The following is a 14405-nucleotide window of genomic DNA, read 5'->3' on the forward strand; positions in this document are numbered from 1 at the left end:
AATATAAGGCAAGATGGACTGACCTCCTTAAGACATTTTTCGTTAGTCATGTGTTATGTCTGCATAATCAAAGAGTAATCGATGCCAATAATTAACAGCTTTTTTTCTGAAGTTGCATGATATGTCGAGCATAAAAATGTTTTTTTATTGAGTGGGATAATGATGTGGATCTGTGGATGGGCAGATGTTCTCTGGTTTTTTGCCGGTGCGTGGTGCTAAAAATACTAACAGAGTGACAGAACGTGCAACTGAACACTGCTTGCACAGATGCCCCCGAAAACCCCATAATAAATTGCTAGTGTTTTTTTATGTACAGCATAGATTTTTAAAATGTCTGTCATTATAGATTTATATCAGATGGATTATACCATTGAGTGGTATTTTCATTTTAATCCAGTCAGTTCAGAGCAGATATCAGGTATTTGTAAATGTCTTGTAGATTGATTGTTTCTGGCAATTATATGTTAATGGTTTTTTAGAATAAATACGGAGGCTAATATTATTACAGAGAACTGAAAGGCCCTTTCAACATATTAGTATTTGCATTTACAAGCATAATTTCTGTTGAACCATCGTATTGGATTCTTATTAAAATAATGTTTACAATGTTTGCTTTTTGGTATTATGACTTGAAAAAAATAACCATTATTAATTATCAAGAGGGTCATGCCAAGATGTTTACCAGTTAATTGTTAATTTTAGAAGCATTTCAGCAGGGGCTTATTCACTGGTTTCTACTCTCATCAACGAAAGCTAAGTAACCTGGCCAGCTGCGTGTATTGTTTTTATTCGTAAATAAAAATTGGAAACAAGTATTTAAAACCTATTTTCTATGGAATATTTAAGTTTCTGTTTGCACTATTACTACTGTTCTTTTTAAGTTCTTTACTGTTTTATCTTTATTCCTCTTGTTGCACTAAACGTGTTTATGACAAAAGAATTTCCCTCGGGATAAAAAAAGTTCTTATCTTTAATTTCAGATTTGATTTTCCAACAGAATTATTCACTGCATTTCCACTAGTCTTGAATAAGGGAATCGGAAAATAAATAATTACATATAATCTATATTATCTGATCATTTAGAAATGCATCTAGATAAGACATGTTTCCAACATGCAGTACCCTTGCCCCTCAACCATGTCCCTTCTTGAGCGCCGTACATCGTCGTAAGCTTCCGCGCATGCGCATTGGCGGTTAAATGCCACATTACCCGCCAGACCAGCGAAAGGGATATTTGTCTCGAGAGTTGCAGTTAAAGAGGGAAAAGCTTTGGCGTTTATCCTGAAATAACAATAAGCTTCTTCGCTTTACACGACTTTTACTGCAAATAGATCGCCGTCGTCGTGGTGAGTCCCTTAACTTCCGATCGGTTTAACTAGGTGTGCGTGTATTGTTTGAATGGGACGAAACTGGCTTGCTAACGTGCTAATAGCAGCAGCCAGCAGGTTTAATTGTAAGGAAGAAGGAACCGGGCAGGAAAACGACAAGGGAGGATATTTGCTGTTGGAAACTAGAACATATTTAGAAGCAGATATTGCGACTGAATAACTAATTATAAAATCAATAGGTTGAGTTGGCAGTATTGACTGATTCAGTATGGACCTGCAGCAGATAGTCTCGCTTGGTCATTTTGTTCTTCCCGGGCCTTAGCTGTGCACTGGGATGATTCCTGCTGATGGCAGTCCTGGGGGTGCTTAGCTAAAATTCACGGGGGTGATCACCCCAGGTGCCAGTCCACGGGATGTTTTTGTAGCTGCATGCTGTCAGTGGGAGGCTAATGGTTAGAGCAGCTCTGCAGCGTGAGACAACAGGTAGCCAGTGAAGGGAAAGTCTGTGACAGGCAGTGAGCTTCGCGGATCTTGATGGAACCGTACAGCAGATGGAAAAAAAAGTGCAACACTGATCCATTGTAGGCTCCTACTAACCAAGGGTAGAAGCCCCGCATCATGCTGGCGTGTTAAAACCCATGGGTTACGTTGGCATAAATGAATCCGCTTCTTTGGGTGTATCTTTTATGCCCACAAAAGCAGTAACGATCAGGTTTATGACTAGCAAAATACATGCCGTGCAGCGAGTCCCCAATGTGTCGCATCGTTGTTAACTTTAACATAAGTGTTGGTTATTAAATGCCTGTTATTTGGACGATAATACGTTGTGCCCTGTACGTACAGTGTAAGTGTATTTGTATACTGATGCTGATGGTTGATTGCTGTGCTTCTTCACATTTGTGTTGCTGGCAGTGCTGAAGAGGCGCACGATCCCGACTTTCTGATTCGCTCATTGTGTAGCCATGGCAACAGAAGAGAAGAAACCGGAAACTGAAGGCGCTAAAACGCAGTCTGCCTCCTCTGCCTCAGCGAGTCAAAGCAAGGTAGAGCCAGTGACTCAGGCCTGTTTAGTTTAAATCGCAGAATCTATCAGGCCGAGGCCAGTTTTGCCAGTTAATTTTGTATGTTTTATTTTGTCATGTTTTTCACATATCATTACCATCTCTTCCACTCTTGAATAGTCGACACCAGTAAAGCCAAACTACACCCTTAAGTTCACGCTCGCTGGCCATACGAAAGCCGTGTCTTCTGTCAAGTTCAGCCCAAGTGGGGAGTGGCTGGCCAGTTCCTGTAAGTGCCTCGTTATTTCTCCTCTCTTAAGCTGGTGTTCAGACTGAACTTTACTGTTGAATGCAGTGTCCTTATAAATTCATGGTTTGATTGTGGCTCTTCGTGCACAAGTTGTACAAAATTTTTACTTTGTCAGTTGTGTATAAATTGTGTGAAAACAGGGAAGACAATGCAATGGATTTTGAATCCCATCTTTAATTTAGCTTTAATTTTTATGTTTTCCATTTTTAAATTTGAAATCTAGTTTACTTTTGGTTAGTTTCTGTGGTTCAAGAACAGTGCACAAGAGGTCCAAAATGTGGCGCCATCTGAAGGCAGTATGATGTATTACATTTCATTGCATGATTTTCATCAATGTGGAAAGAAACAAATGATTACTGAACAGTATTATGGAAAACAATTGACATTTGTTTTTATTTCATTTAGTTTTGGAAGCAGCATTTATAATTTTTATTAAAAAGCATTTTTTTCCATTTTATTTTCGTATTTTAGTTCAGCTTATGAAAATGTTTTCTTATAGTTTTAATTTTTGTTAACAATAATAATACTGGTTTCCACTCGCATGTCGCTTAGTTGCATTAAACTGCCCTTAGTGTGTAAGTGTGTGCTATGTGATTAAGAGGCATTCCATCCTGCGAGTCCCCCGCCTTTGTCGATATAGACTCCAGGCCCACAAACACACTACCCTGTGTAAGCAGCTGTGAACATTTTGAGATGACGCATCATGTCTTGCTGTCGTTGAAGCTCAGTTGATGTGCTAATGTTACCTAAATGCTAGTTTTTGTCATGCCGTTGACATATAGATGTAACCTAGCTTAGCTTTGATTTTTTGTGTGTGTGTGTTTCAGCTGCTGATAAGCTGATCAAAATATGGGGGGCGTATGATGGAAAGTTTGAGAAAACGATATCTGGACACAAACTAGTGAGTTCCCCCATATGTGTCAATCATGTGATTGTTATGTTTGTAGCTATAAGATAGCACCCTTATTTTCAGTCACCTTGTCTGTCAATCAGATTTTAACACTAAATTGGTTGCAGTTTGTATGAACTTTGTAAAGACTAAAACATACTTATTATCCCAACACATATAAGTTCTAGAGGTCTTGGGGTCCATAAAGATACAAAGAGTGGTTTTTAGCGTTGGATTACTGGAGATTGGACACAGCTGAATCAATCACTGCCTTGACTAACTTCATGCATCTTCTCCAGGGCATCTCTGATGTGGCCTGGTCCTCAGACTCTAATCTTCTGGTTTCGGCATCTGATGACAAGACCCTGAAGATCTGGGATGTCAGCTCGGTGAGTGGCTTGAGGTGCACATCTGCCTTCTCTCTTTTTGTGGAGGATTTGTGGGCTCCCACCTCTCCAAATACCACACAACTTTTTGCTGTTATGTATTAGTTTTCTCCCTTTCAGCACCATTGGCTATGGAGATGTATTTTGTCAATGACCTGATAGCCAGCTGCGTAGTGTCTAAATAGCATTTTTCTCGTAGGGAAAATGTCTGAAAACTTTGAAGGGTCACAGCAACTACGTCTTCTGCTGTAACTTCAACCCCCAGTCAAACCTCATCGTGTCAGGATCCGTAAGTCCATCTCCAGGGATGTTCATCTCCGCGTGGAGAATAATATCCTGTCTGACTTCCATTATATTAATGGCCAAACTTGAGTTTTAATTAGCTGGACCACAATAATTGTAATGCCATACCTGATGGACCTGCAGACTTTAGGCACTGATTCTTGGTCTGTCGGGTCAGAAGTGTCTGAATGTCTTTGCAGTTTGATGAGAGCGTGCGGATATGGGACGTCAAGACTGGGAAGTGCTTGAAGACCCTGCCAGCCCATTCAGATCCAGTGTCTGCGGTTAGTAGCAATAGTTTCACCTGCTAAGACCCAGCTGCATGTATGTTACTTGTATAATACAGTATTGGGCAGGTAACCTGCACCATCCTATTTGAGTGAGAACACACAAGCACTTGACATTTCAGCCCTCCTTGTCATTTCATTTCTGCTGTACTGCAATGCTGTGTCCTCTAGGTGGCGCTCTCATATTTACAGTCTTGTTCTCTCTGGGCCCTTTCCTTCCCTCATCCAGCTGATGACTGTGCCCAGTCTCTCATTTTTTTACCTTTCTTGGATTCCTTTTCTGCTTCACTTTCAGAATCATTATGTTTCACTCATTCATGACTTAAAATTACTTGAATGAGCTTATTCTGAATGTGAGATAACTTTGCAGAGAGATGTTCCATGTAAGATATCTGCCATAGGTGTAAATGTTCTTCTTAAAATGTATTTTTCCAGGTCCATTTTAACAGGGATGGCTCTCTGATCGTGTCCAGCAGCTATGATGGCCTTTGGTAGGTGCTGCCACACATCTATTAGTAGATAATTCCCATCTCTTTATTGATTTTACTGTCTCTCGTCTGTCAGTTGGTGTGCTTAGTGTTTCCCCATTTTAATGTGCAAAACATTATTTTTCTAGTCGAATCTGGGACACGGCATCAGGACAGTGTCTTAAAACACTCATCGGTAAGTCTTTTTTGAATGAATACCTAAGCAAAAACAATGACCTAAATGCAGACCTATTTACAGCTAATGTATGTTCCAGTAATTCTGATTTGCATTATAAATTTTGTATAGTATCTAAGCGGGTGGTGCAGCGAGATTCTTACCCGGGCATCTGGTTTTCTTGTGGTCTGGCTGCTTTTATCTCCAGCCTCGCCTGCGTATATAATATGGGGATGGGATTTATATTCCACGGTAAAAATGGCACTTTCTGGATCCGCGAATCGGCACCAAGTTGGCCGGTGTTTCAGGAGCTGTTCATTGGCCTGTGTTGCTGTGGATGAACTCCACAGATCGGGCCTTCAGAGTGTTGAAGGGCCGGTTTCTTTGTCTCTGACAGATGATGACAACCCCCCAGTGTCGTTTGTGAAGTTCTCCCCCAATGGGAAATACATCTTAGCAGCCACCCTGGATAAGTGAGTCTCATTGCTGGTCCTTCATGCTTGTTTGTGGACAGTCTAGAAATTTGTTGCATGTGAATTTTCTCAGGAATGACTCTTCCCCCACGTCTGGCTCTAGGCTTCATTCTTAATGTTTGCAAATCTTAACACAGAACAAACTCTTTGTCTTGCAGCACCCTGAAGCTGTGGGACTACAGTAAAGGAAAGGTGTGTATGACTCTTACTGGGCTCCCAGAGCCGTGACTGGAGTGCTGTAACGTCACCATGCTGATTTAACATGCCTTTCTTTTTCAGTGCCTAAAGACGTACACTGGCCATAAAAATGAGAAGTACTGTGTGTTTGCCAACTTCTCAGTCACAGGTGGTAAGGTGGGTGCCACACCGTACAGGGTTAACCCTGTCATGCTGAGTGTCAGTCAGTGTCCTGTGACGATTAGAGTATTGAAATGCAGGACTGGTTTGACTTCTGGAACCGGTTTTATAGGTTTCCACTCGCATGAGCAAGCAGTTCCAGCAGTAGCCATGAAGCACAGCTTTCTGCCTTTCTGCTTCACTCTTTGTGCCAACTGATGCCAAGTGTTGTCGGTCAGATTTGCCGCTCGATGCCAGCTTTTAATAACCCATGAGTAGCTGAGCTGTGCCCCAAACATGATAGAATATGGTGCTCTTCTCATGAGTTGTGATAAGTGGGTCTGTCTTAATTTTCTGAATTTAACGCCTTCTACTCCAGTCACTTGCTGGATGAGCTCTCTCCATTCTGGGATGAGGCCCTGGCTTTTTGGCTGCTACGTGTAGCCGTAGACTCCTTCACCATGTCTGCTTTGGTTTCCTCCTTCCGCAGTGGATCGTCTCCGGGTCGGAAGACAGCATGGTGTATATCTGGAACCTCCAGACTAAAGAGATCGTGCAGAAGTTGCCGGGGCACATGGGTAAGGAGCGTCCAGGGACCATGAGGGCTGTATGGAGCTGAGGTGCACCGGTGCGCCCAGTGCGGGTTGGGCAAGGATTTGGTGGGGTGTCACGGCCATGTCTTGCGAGAGGGCTGTGACTGAGTGATGGCGGCTGCTCTCTCCTCTGCAGATGTCGTGATCTCCACCGCCTGCCACCCCACGGAGAACATCATCGCCTCTGCCGCTCTGGAAAATGACAAGACCATCAAACTGTGGAAGAGCGACTGCTAAGCTCCAGGGTCCGCAGCTTTTCAACTCCGAGGGAGAACCATTTAGCGAGAAGGTCCGGCTTCAGAAAGATGCCGGTCTGTGCGAAATGGGACAGCAGCTCCCCCCTGCTCAGCGAGGAGCCACCCAGGCTGCCAGTGCAGCCTGAACTTCGTTTGACCCCCATCATCTACCGAGAGCCTTATCTCAACACTGTAAAATGTGTTTTCTGCTTCATTCATAAAAATGTCGTAACCAATTTGCTGGGAATCAGTTGGCTTCCCATTTAGAACTTTACCGGTTAGCTGGTTGTGAACGTGTTGGTAGTTTGACCTCTAGTAGACTTGCTAGAGCGAAGACCAGCTCCTTTCAGCAATTCTCTTTTGATTTGGCTGTACATATACCTGATTTTTATAAAAACAATATATAGTTATATAGTTAATATATAGCTTTGCACTTCTGTGCTTCAGCGGTGACTTCTGACGAGGCTGATAGAACTCTTTGACTTTCGGTCGTCATTTTGACCAATTGGTTTAAACATCTGGAACTTCGTAGCTTAGTAAAATACAATGAGTCTCAGGGAGAGAGAGACGCTCTGTGACTGCAATGTGGACAGCGACAGTTTGTTTATCGGAAATCTCACGCCTCGGCATATGTATGCAATTCATTAAGGAATATGACTTTTGTGTGCAAAATGGCTTTCTTTCAATGGCATGTAAAATCCAGATTTTTTTTTCTCCATGTCCCTGTGTACAGTTGCTTTTCAGATGTATAGCTGAGAAACACCTCTTGCAGCAAATGTAACTTAAACACATGGCAGGGGTTTTGAATCATCTTTGTCCGCCTAACATAGTATACGGTGTACATTTATTTATAGGATGTGTGAGGTTCAAAGGTTGCTCCTTTTCTATCGTTATTTGCTTGATCTGTTGTGCAGCAGTTGATCAAATTTTTGGCTAAAATGTTTGATGTGTAAAAACAAACTTTGATTAAACTCCTTTTATATAAAAGCTGTAACTGTTGTCTTGACGTTTATATGGAGCGGAGGAGAAATGCTGAATATTTATAGTTATGCATGTGGATGATATAATTTCCAACTCTACTTTTTAATTTCTCCCAGTGTATGACCTGCACTCCATTAGTTCTTCCTATGTGGGATTATTTTTCCATCCATCCACTCATCCTGCAGTACAGTTATCCTGATCCTACGGCTTTTTACATGTGAGATTTTTTTGTTTGCCACTGATGTGTCTCAGAACTTAGGGTTTCCAGTTGTTCTTTTGTCTTAATTCCAGTCTTTGCTCCTGGATAATAACTTCACCATGTATGTGCTGCTTCTAGTGGAAATGAACAGAAAATGAAAGAAGAGAACTCACAAGCCTTCTGATTTTAATAATCTTTAAACAGTACATCAAAGAACAACCCACAAAGCATGACTTTTTTTCATTTTTCTAAAAAAAAAAAAAAAAAAAAGTAAACGATAGAAAGGGCTGAATTTTCAATTGGACCAAAAAAAAAAATTGTGAATGTACATGGCGATGGGCTATGGGTACCAGAGCACCCTGTGAATTTTGAAGGTTCTTTTCTGTTTAAAATTAACATTTATACAATTAATGTATATAACATTCCATAGAATGAAGGTAACCATCAGAAATATATAACCAAGGGAAAAAAATTACATTTGTACAAAAATAGACTTTTTCGTTAATGTATTTTTTTTTTTCTTTTTTGTTACTGCTAAACTGCTACGACAAATGCAGTGACTGTTGGGGCTTCAACTGATCCATAATTAAGTAAATTAACCAAACAGAAAATGAATTCGAAACAAACACTCACTCTTTTCGAATTTCTGACCTCAGGCATCTAACAGAACAGCCCAGCTTGTGCTGTGGGACTGTCAGACCACTGCTCCTTGGGCCGCTTCAGGCCACTCGCGTTGGCCACTTCCCAATCACACACTCCAGGATTCGTGCACGTTTCTCAGGCTGGTAACTACCGCTACAACTGGATGCTTGATAGAAAGATTCTCACTAAACCTTTAAGTTCCTGAGTGACCCAGCTAGTGATAAGCACTCTACCTGAGCACCCTGCGTCCTGCTTATGTTACCTCATGACCATGGTGCTGTTTGCACTTTCTCTTAAAATGCGTCTTGGGTTAACACAAGTGCACAGTCAAGACACATCATTGTTTACATCTGTGTCTATCTCACTGCTCCAAGGTGACGAGCAGACCACTTGTGTTCAGATTTCGTTACTGCCCCGCACACACCTATTGTCCTTGTTGGGGGAGCATCCAGGACACACTAGCGATTACGCTACAAAAGATATGTGTTCCAAACCACGTCGGCAAGTGGTTTGAGTGATTGGTTCCCAGTACAACTTGGTGGTTCTTTACACTTGTAATTAGCGCAGGCCACTTGTGATCCAACAAGACGCCCAAGACGAATTTAAAACCCAGTGTAAACAGAGCCGATGACTATGACCGCGGCTGTTTTCCATTCTCTCGTTCGCTGGCTGCACCCAAATTTCACCCCTTGACCCTGTCCTCCACCACAGGCATGGCTGTTCCATGTCAGCATAAAACAAGTGCAGTTATTACGGTAAGATGGATGACAGAGTCTCTTCCTGGTCATTCTGAGCACCAAACAGTGTAATCAGGTGTACATAAGTCCATTCTGGGGAAATAAAAACACCGTAACACCATATCATAACGACTCTTTCTTGAACACCTGTGCAGGAAATTGACTATGCATATCTTCCAATCAAGCCATCTTCCAAGAGTTGTGGGGCATGCATTTTGTGTTAAACCGGGAATCATAACTTGTTTCGCGTCAGCTTTCAGGTGCCATGTTATGTTTTCAGGTATCACATTGTGATCGTCGTCTGAAACGCGCAGAAGCATCCACTGGGCTGTCTGTTGTTTTTGTGCAAACAGGATAGATCTATTTTCAGACACCGATGTCCCCCTACTACACACCCCTGCCAGGTTGCTGTCGCATGAATCTTCTGTTTAAAACGCATGAAACAAGTCAGCTGACAAATGAAATTTGGCCCCACAGTTGTCCAGAAGTGGGGGGGGGGGGGGGGCACACCGGCACTGTTTCATCACTGGGGTATCACAGTATGTCTGCGTTTTTGCGCAGCCACAGCGCGACCTTGTGCTAAGGGATGTTATTTACTCAGCAGGGGGTGTGGCGGAGGACTGCGCAGCCTACAGCCCCCGGCAGAGCATGTGCAAACCAATGAGAAACGTAAGCACAGGTAGAGGAGGGGCTACAGGACCCGGTACACGGTCATTTATAGGGGTTAAATCCTGCAGGTGGCATTTACAGGCTGCTAGCTTCACTGAGTAGAAGAGAACAAACATAAAGTAATCAGACATAAAGGCCACAAAACAAACAGAAAGGTGTCCGAAGACTGCAAAATACATCTTGATGAATGCTGCGATTCTATCCCCATTGCTAGCATATATCAGTTGTTTAACACTTAGATCTCTATATAAATATACACACTTATACATATAGACAAAATAGCTTTGTGCATGTATAAAGCATATTTATGAATTCATTTCTTTAACCGTCTCTTTTAGGAGTTTTCTGCCGTACACGGGTATGGCTTTTTAACCTCTGGCTAAACCATCTGCTGATTGTTGTAACACCTGTTATGTGTCCATCTATTCACATGAGAGAAATGACAAGGAGTAGTACGGCTGGTTGAATCTGGATTTAGTCAGCATGGTTGCAAACTGTTAATGATTAGTGCTTTTAAATTTGTAATGAAAGGCTAGTCACATCTACAGAACGGACCCTAGACAAGAGATTTATTTAAAGGAGATTACACGATCCCACTACTTGCAATTTATAAATTTCAAAAATATACTTGTACCTCCCTCTGAGTTTCTGGCTGGTGAGTACTGCCAATGAAGGTAAACACTGGTAGGATCTAGTTACAATAGTGAACTAAATTAGCATTCATTCACACGCTCCGCAGTGTGTGAACTGCCAATAATCTAATTCCAAAATTTTACATTTTAATGGAAATAATTTTCAAAATACATTAAAAACATAAAAATACTGACAAGTTCCTTTTTAAAAGAAAATTGGACAAGTTATTCTTTGAAACAACTTTAGAAACTTTTTTTGTTGTTGTATATACCTGAGGTAAAACTGTTTGATTTGCGAAAGCCTTGCAACGCTTCTGACTGTGAGACCATCTAAGTATTTATCTGATTTACAGCTGTTCTCCTTGACTAGCTAAATTGCATTGTTCATTCTGTTCCACTAGAGGGCAGTAAAAGCTCTCAGTTTCCTGAAATGTCCCTGAGCCCAGTCAGAGTTTTCATCAAATACTGCCTTGATGCACAGTTTCACAGCTGAGCACTCCTTAAGCTTGGTTGCGTCAGATAAAAACTATCCCGTGGATGATCTTTGGAAATGACAGATGCATAGTTTCGCCACAGCAGCACGAAAGTGAATAATATGGTCAAAGACACAACGATCACCTTCCACAGTGCCTCCCAAACATCTCCTTCAGTACTGGCAGCCATTGAATACGTTTGCTACATTTGGGCTCCAGAACGGCTTATGGGCCTAATCACAGGCTTGAAGATGGGCTGATGTGGTATCCTTAGATTGTCTGGTGGTAGAAGTTGGAGAAACATACAGAAAGGCTGGAGATACATCAGGAGAGGCTTGGGAGCCACTGACCTGCATATATCTACAAACAAACCATCTTCGCAAAAGAGCCCTAAAGGTCTCATCAGGTGAAGTCCCTGTGCTTTGATCCCCTGAGCGGGGGGGAGGGGGGGGCGGGGGGCGGCGACTCACCCATTCCACTCCTTTACCAGTTCATGTGCTCCTGCATTACCCACTTACACCTGGCGCCGTCCTTATTTCATACGGAGCGTTAAGTGCCAAGAACATAAAGCTTTCCTTCTTATGAGCACAAGTCCCATCCAGTACTCCTCCAGTCACTGGCTTAACCCAGCAGAGATCACACTAGATGCCGGTCACGTCTGCGAAACATGCGCCTTCAATACTGCGTCTGGCTGTGACGTATGACTTGTAACGAGTTACAGTGTAGCGAGGCTCCCATGCGGCGGCCGCAGGGAGGGATCCGGAGGTTAGCGGTCACAGTCTATTGAGGTACAGTGGAGTTTTGATCTTGCAGAGAGAAGTAGGGGGGAGGGATGAATCTGCTCCAGAACAAATGTGGGCAGTGGCTCATGGTTAAAGGGCAGAGAAAGTGCATGAATGTCGCAAGCCTGCAGAACTGCGCGCAGAAGGATCTCCGAGCCACTGTTGGTCGGCTACCACGGCAACGTCTTCCCCGGAAACTGAGGCCAGAGCTCATCTCGTGCCCCCGGCCCGGGGGGGCTTGCATCTTTACTGAGTGGGCTAATCCATCTCCTTAGAAGACGGCCGTGTCACAGTCGCCATGATGTGGGTTTGGCGCCCACTCACACCTTGCACAGTCAGGACGGTACGCCTCCCTGAGGCTGGGCTGGTCAGCAGCTCCCTCTGCTGGTCGGAGCAGTGTCCTACGTTTTCAGGGTCCGGTCCCAGGAGTCAGAAAGGAGACCCGACCTCCTCTTCTCGCAAAATCTGATTGGCCTGCAGAGAAACTCACCGTGTGGCCATCAGATGAGACGTACCAGTCTGCCATAGAGAGGCTGCCACTCTAAAACTCCCTGTATATAACGAGATTGTCCAAATACTTAATATCCTACTTTGAGCTTGGGGTCAGCGCACACATTGCCATTCTATGCAATATCTGTCTCTGCTCTGTGACATTTTTTTTCTTTTTTTAATAAAAAAGGGTCTCAGATATTTGAATTTGCAGATTTGAATCCTTTGTTCTCATTTTTCATGAGCTATATAATCGCAAATCTATTCTTTTATACATTGTAAAAAAAAACAGACCCATAAACATAATGAACTCCTCTGAAACATGAAAAAAAAACAATAAGGGAGATCCTGGGTGTTTTCATGGGGCATCAGGAAATCGTCCGCTCTTGTTCAGAGAAGCCTGGGCACTGGGCCGGCCTCCGCTTTAGGTCATTTGGTGTGGCGCTTCCAGCATCTCCATTAAGAAGGTGTCGATGGGTGTGTCTCCGATCAGCTTGAAGAAGAACAGGTGCTCCAGACACTTGAGGCCGATAGAGCGCAGGGCAGGCAGCCGCAGGAGGAGTTTGGCAAACCTGGCCGCAGAGTGACAAGCAGCGCACATGTTAGCCACAAGAGGGCAGCTTTGGGTTCAGTCCCACACGTGACAACACATGTGGTTTGAAGAAAGAAATACGAACAGTACCTCAAGTCAACTAAATTACAAAATTGATTAAACAAACTGTGGCTTTGTAACAAATCATATTAAACTAAATAAACTTCGGTAATGAGAAATGACAAGCCTCGTATTGGTTGCTGTTTTGTTTTGTTATACATAAACAAATACTAGGTGGATTTTAGACTTTACAAAAAATCCATCATTAAAGGTGCCTCTTGACCTCTGGGCCGAAAGAAAAATAAAATTAAATTAAAAAAACATAATCAAAATTGCACTGGAAAGGAATGGGTGGCATTAGACATGGTTTGCATGTAAATATGTGAAGTGTGCGGAGGAGAGATCCGAAGATCAGAGTACTTGAGCCAAATTGCGAAACATGTGACCTACAGGGCAGAACATGTCACCCAAAGAGCACAGCACATGAGCCAATGAGGGAAACACTCACCTCCCAGGCTGGTCTGGGTACTTCTGTTTACAGTAAGCCTCCAGTGAAGCGTACACTTTCTCCCTCAGTGCCTCCACCTCGCCAGGGTTCGACAGACCTTTGGAGTCTAGGAAATGGATTGGACAAGCCACACACCTCTCAGTATGCAAGCATACTATGGCAACGGAATTTACATCTTCCTACTGACCCCTTTTAAAACATGACTGAGAGTAAAGAGGCCTCTCAACCGCTGGTAAGAACGCTTTTTGGCTAAGACCTACTTTATGGTTACCATGGAAAGAGGTAATAATTAACTGGGATGATGCTGATACCTGACAGGCTTGAGGAGAGGAATAAGCTTAACCAAAGACTGATCCCCTTGCTGAGGAACTTTAATTTGATATAATCAGTTTAATTATCCCCAAAGAAAGACAGCCTATAAAATATAACACAGTTGTACACTAAAGCTTTATAAGAAAAGCATTTTGATATAAATGCTACATTCACAGCAACGCATTCCGGGCCAAACGACATGCAAAGAAAAGACCTCATACCCATATTGTGTGGAACATAAGGCAATGATTAGTTGCACTGATTGTGCATCACTTGTGACCAGTCTATGGATATAAAAATTATAAAGGGCCGCTGTAATGGGTAAATATAAACACCACATAATTGCAGTGAGGATCATTTTCCAGCCGTGGGTTTTTGTATGCGCTCGAGACGCCATCTGCTTTACTCAGTGCATATGGTTGATAGGTAGAGAGTATGTGATGCCATGATATCAGGATGGTTACTATCTGACTGCTGTGTGATGTGGATAGCCTCATTTAGCAACCCTGCTCCTTGAGAATGAATCATGCAAGTCAAATCACAAATAAAGGCTAAAAAGATTACTCGAATCTGTGAATGTTATCTTTCTGAGTATGGAAAATTTCTGTTTGATAGAGATGTTTTCA

At 42.8% G+C, this 14405-nt stretch overlaps 2 protein-coding genes across 5 annotated transcripts in view; one reads left to right on the forward strand and one right to left on the reverse strand.

Moving 5' to 3' along the window:
• Window positions 1–1182: 1182 nt before the first annotated feature.
• Window positions 1183–7757, forward strand: LOC125725884 (WD repeat-containing protein 5-like). Its single transcript, XM_049002574.1, has 14 exons — window positions 1183–1346; window positions 2241–2371; window positions 2510–2618; window positions 3467–3540; window positions 3828–3917; window positions 4114–4203; window positions 4397–4480; window positions 4919–4974; window positions 5100–5146; window positions 5523–5598; window positions 5757–5790; window positions 5878–5952; window positions 6425–6512; window positions 6664–7757. Exons 2-14 carry the CDS (start codon window positions 2291–2293, stop codon window positions 6762–6764), a joined length of 1005 nt encoding a protein of 334 aa, XP_048858531.1. The 5' UTR covers window positions 1183–1346; window positions 2241–2290; the 3' UTR covers window positions 6765–7757.
• Window positions 7758–8107: 350 nt separating this feature from the next.
• Window positions 8108–14405, reverse strand: part of rxrab (retinoid x receptor, alpha b) — an 81826-nt gene continuing 75528 nt past the window's right edge. For all 4 annotated transcript variants that reach the window (XM_049002569.1, XM_049002570.1, XM_049002571.1 and 1 more), the window contains 2 exons: window positions 13468–13573; window positions 8108–12939 (listed from right to left, as the gene is read on the reverse strand). In XM_049002569.1, the coding sequence (XP_048858526.1) occupies window positions 12792–12939; window positions 13468–13573 (254 nt within the window). In that variant the 3' untranslated portion in view covers window positions 8108–12791. The remainder of the gene's footprint in view (window positions 12940–13467; window positions 13574–14405) is intronic.

The sequence above is a fragment of the Brienomyrus brachyistius genome, chromosome 2 (assembly GCF_023856365.1).
Source record: "Brienomyrus brachyistius isolate T26 chromosome 2, BBRACH_0.4, whole genome shotgun sequence".
Classification (NCBI taxonomy): domain Eukaryota; kingdom Metazoa; phylum Chordata; class Actinopteri; order Osteoglossiformes; family Mormyridae; genus Brienomyrus; species Brienomyrus brachyistius.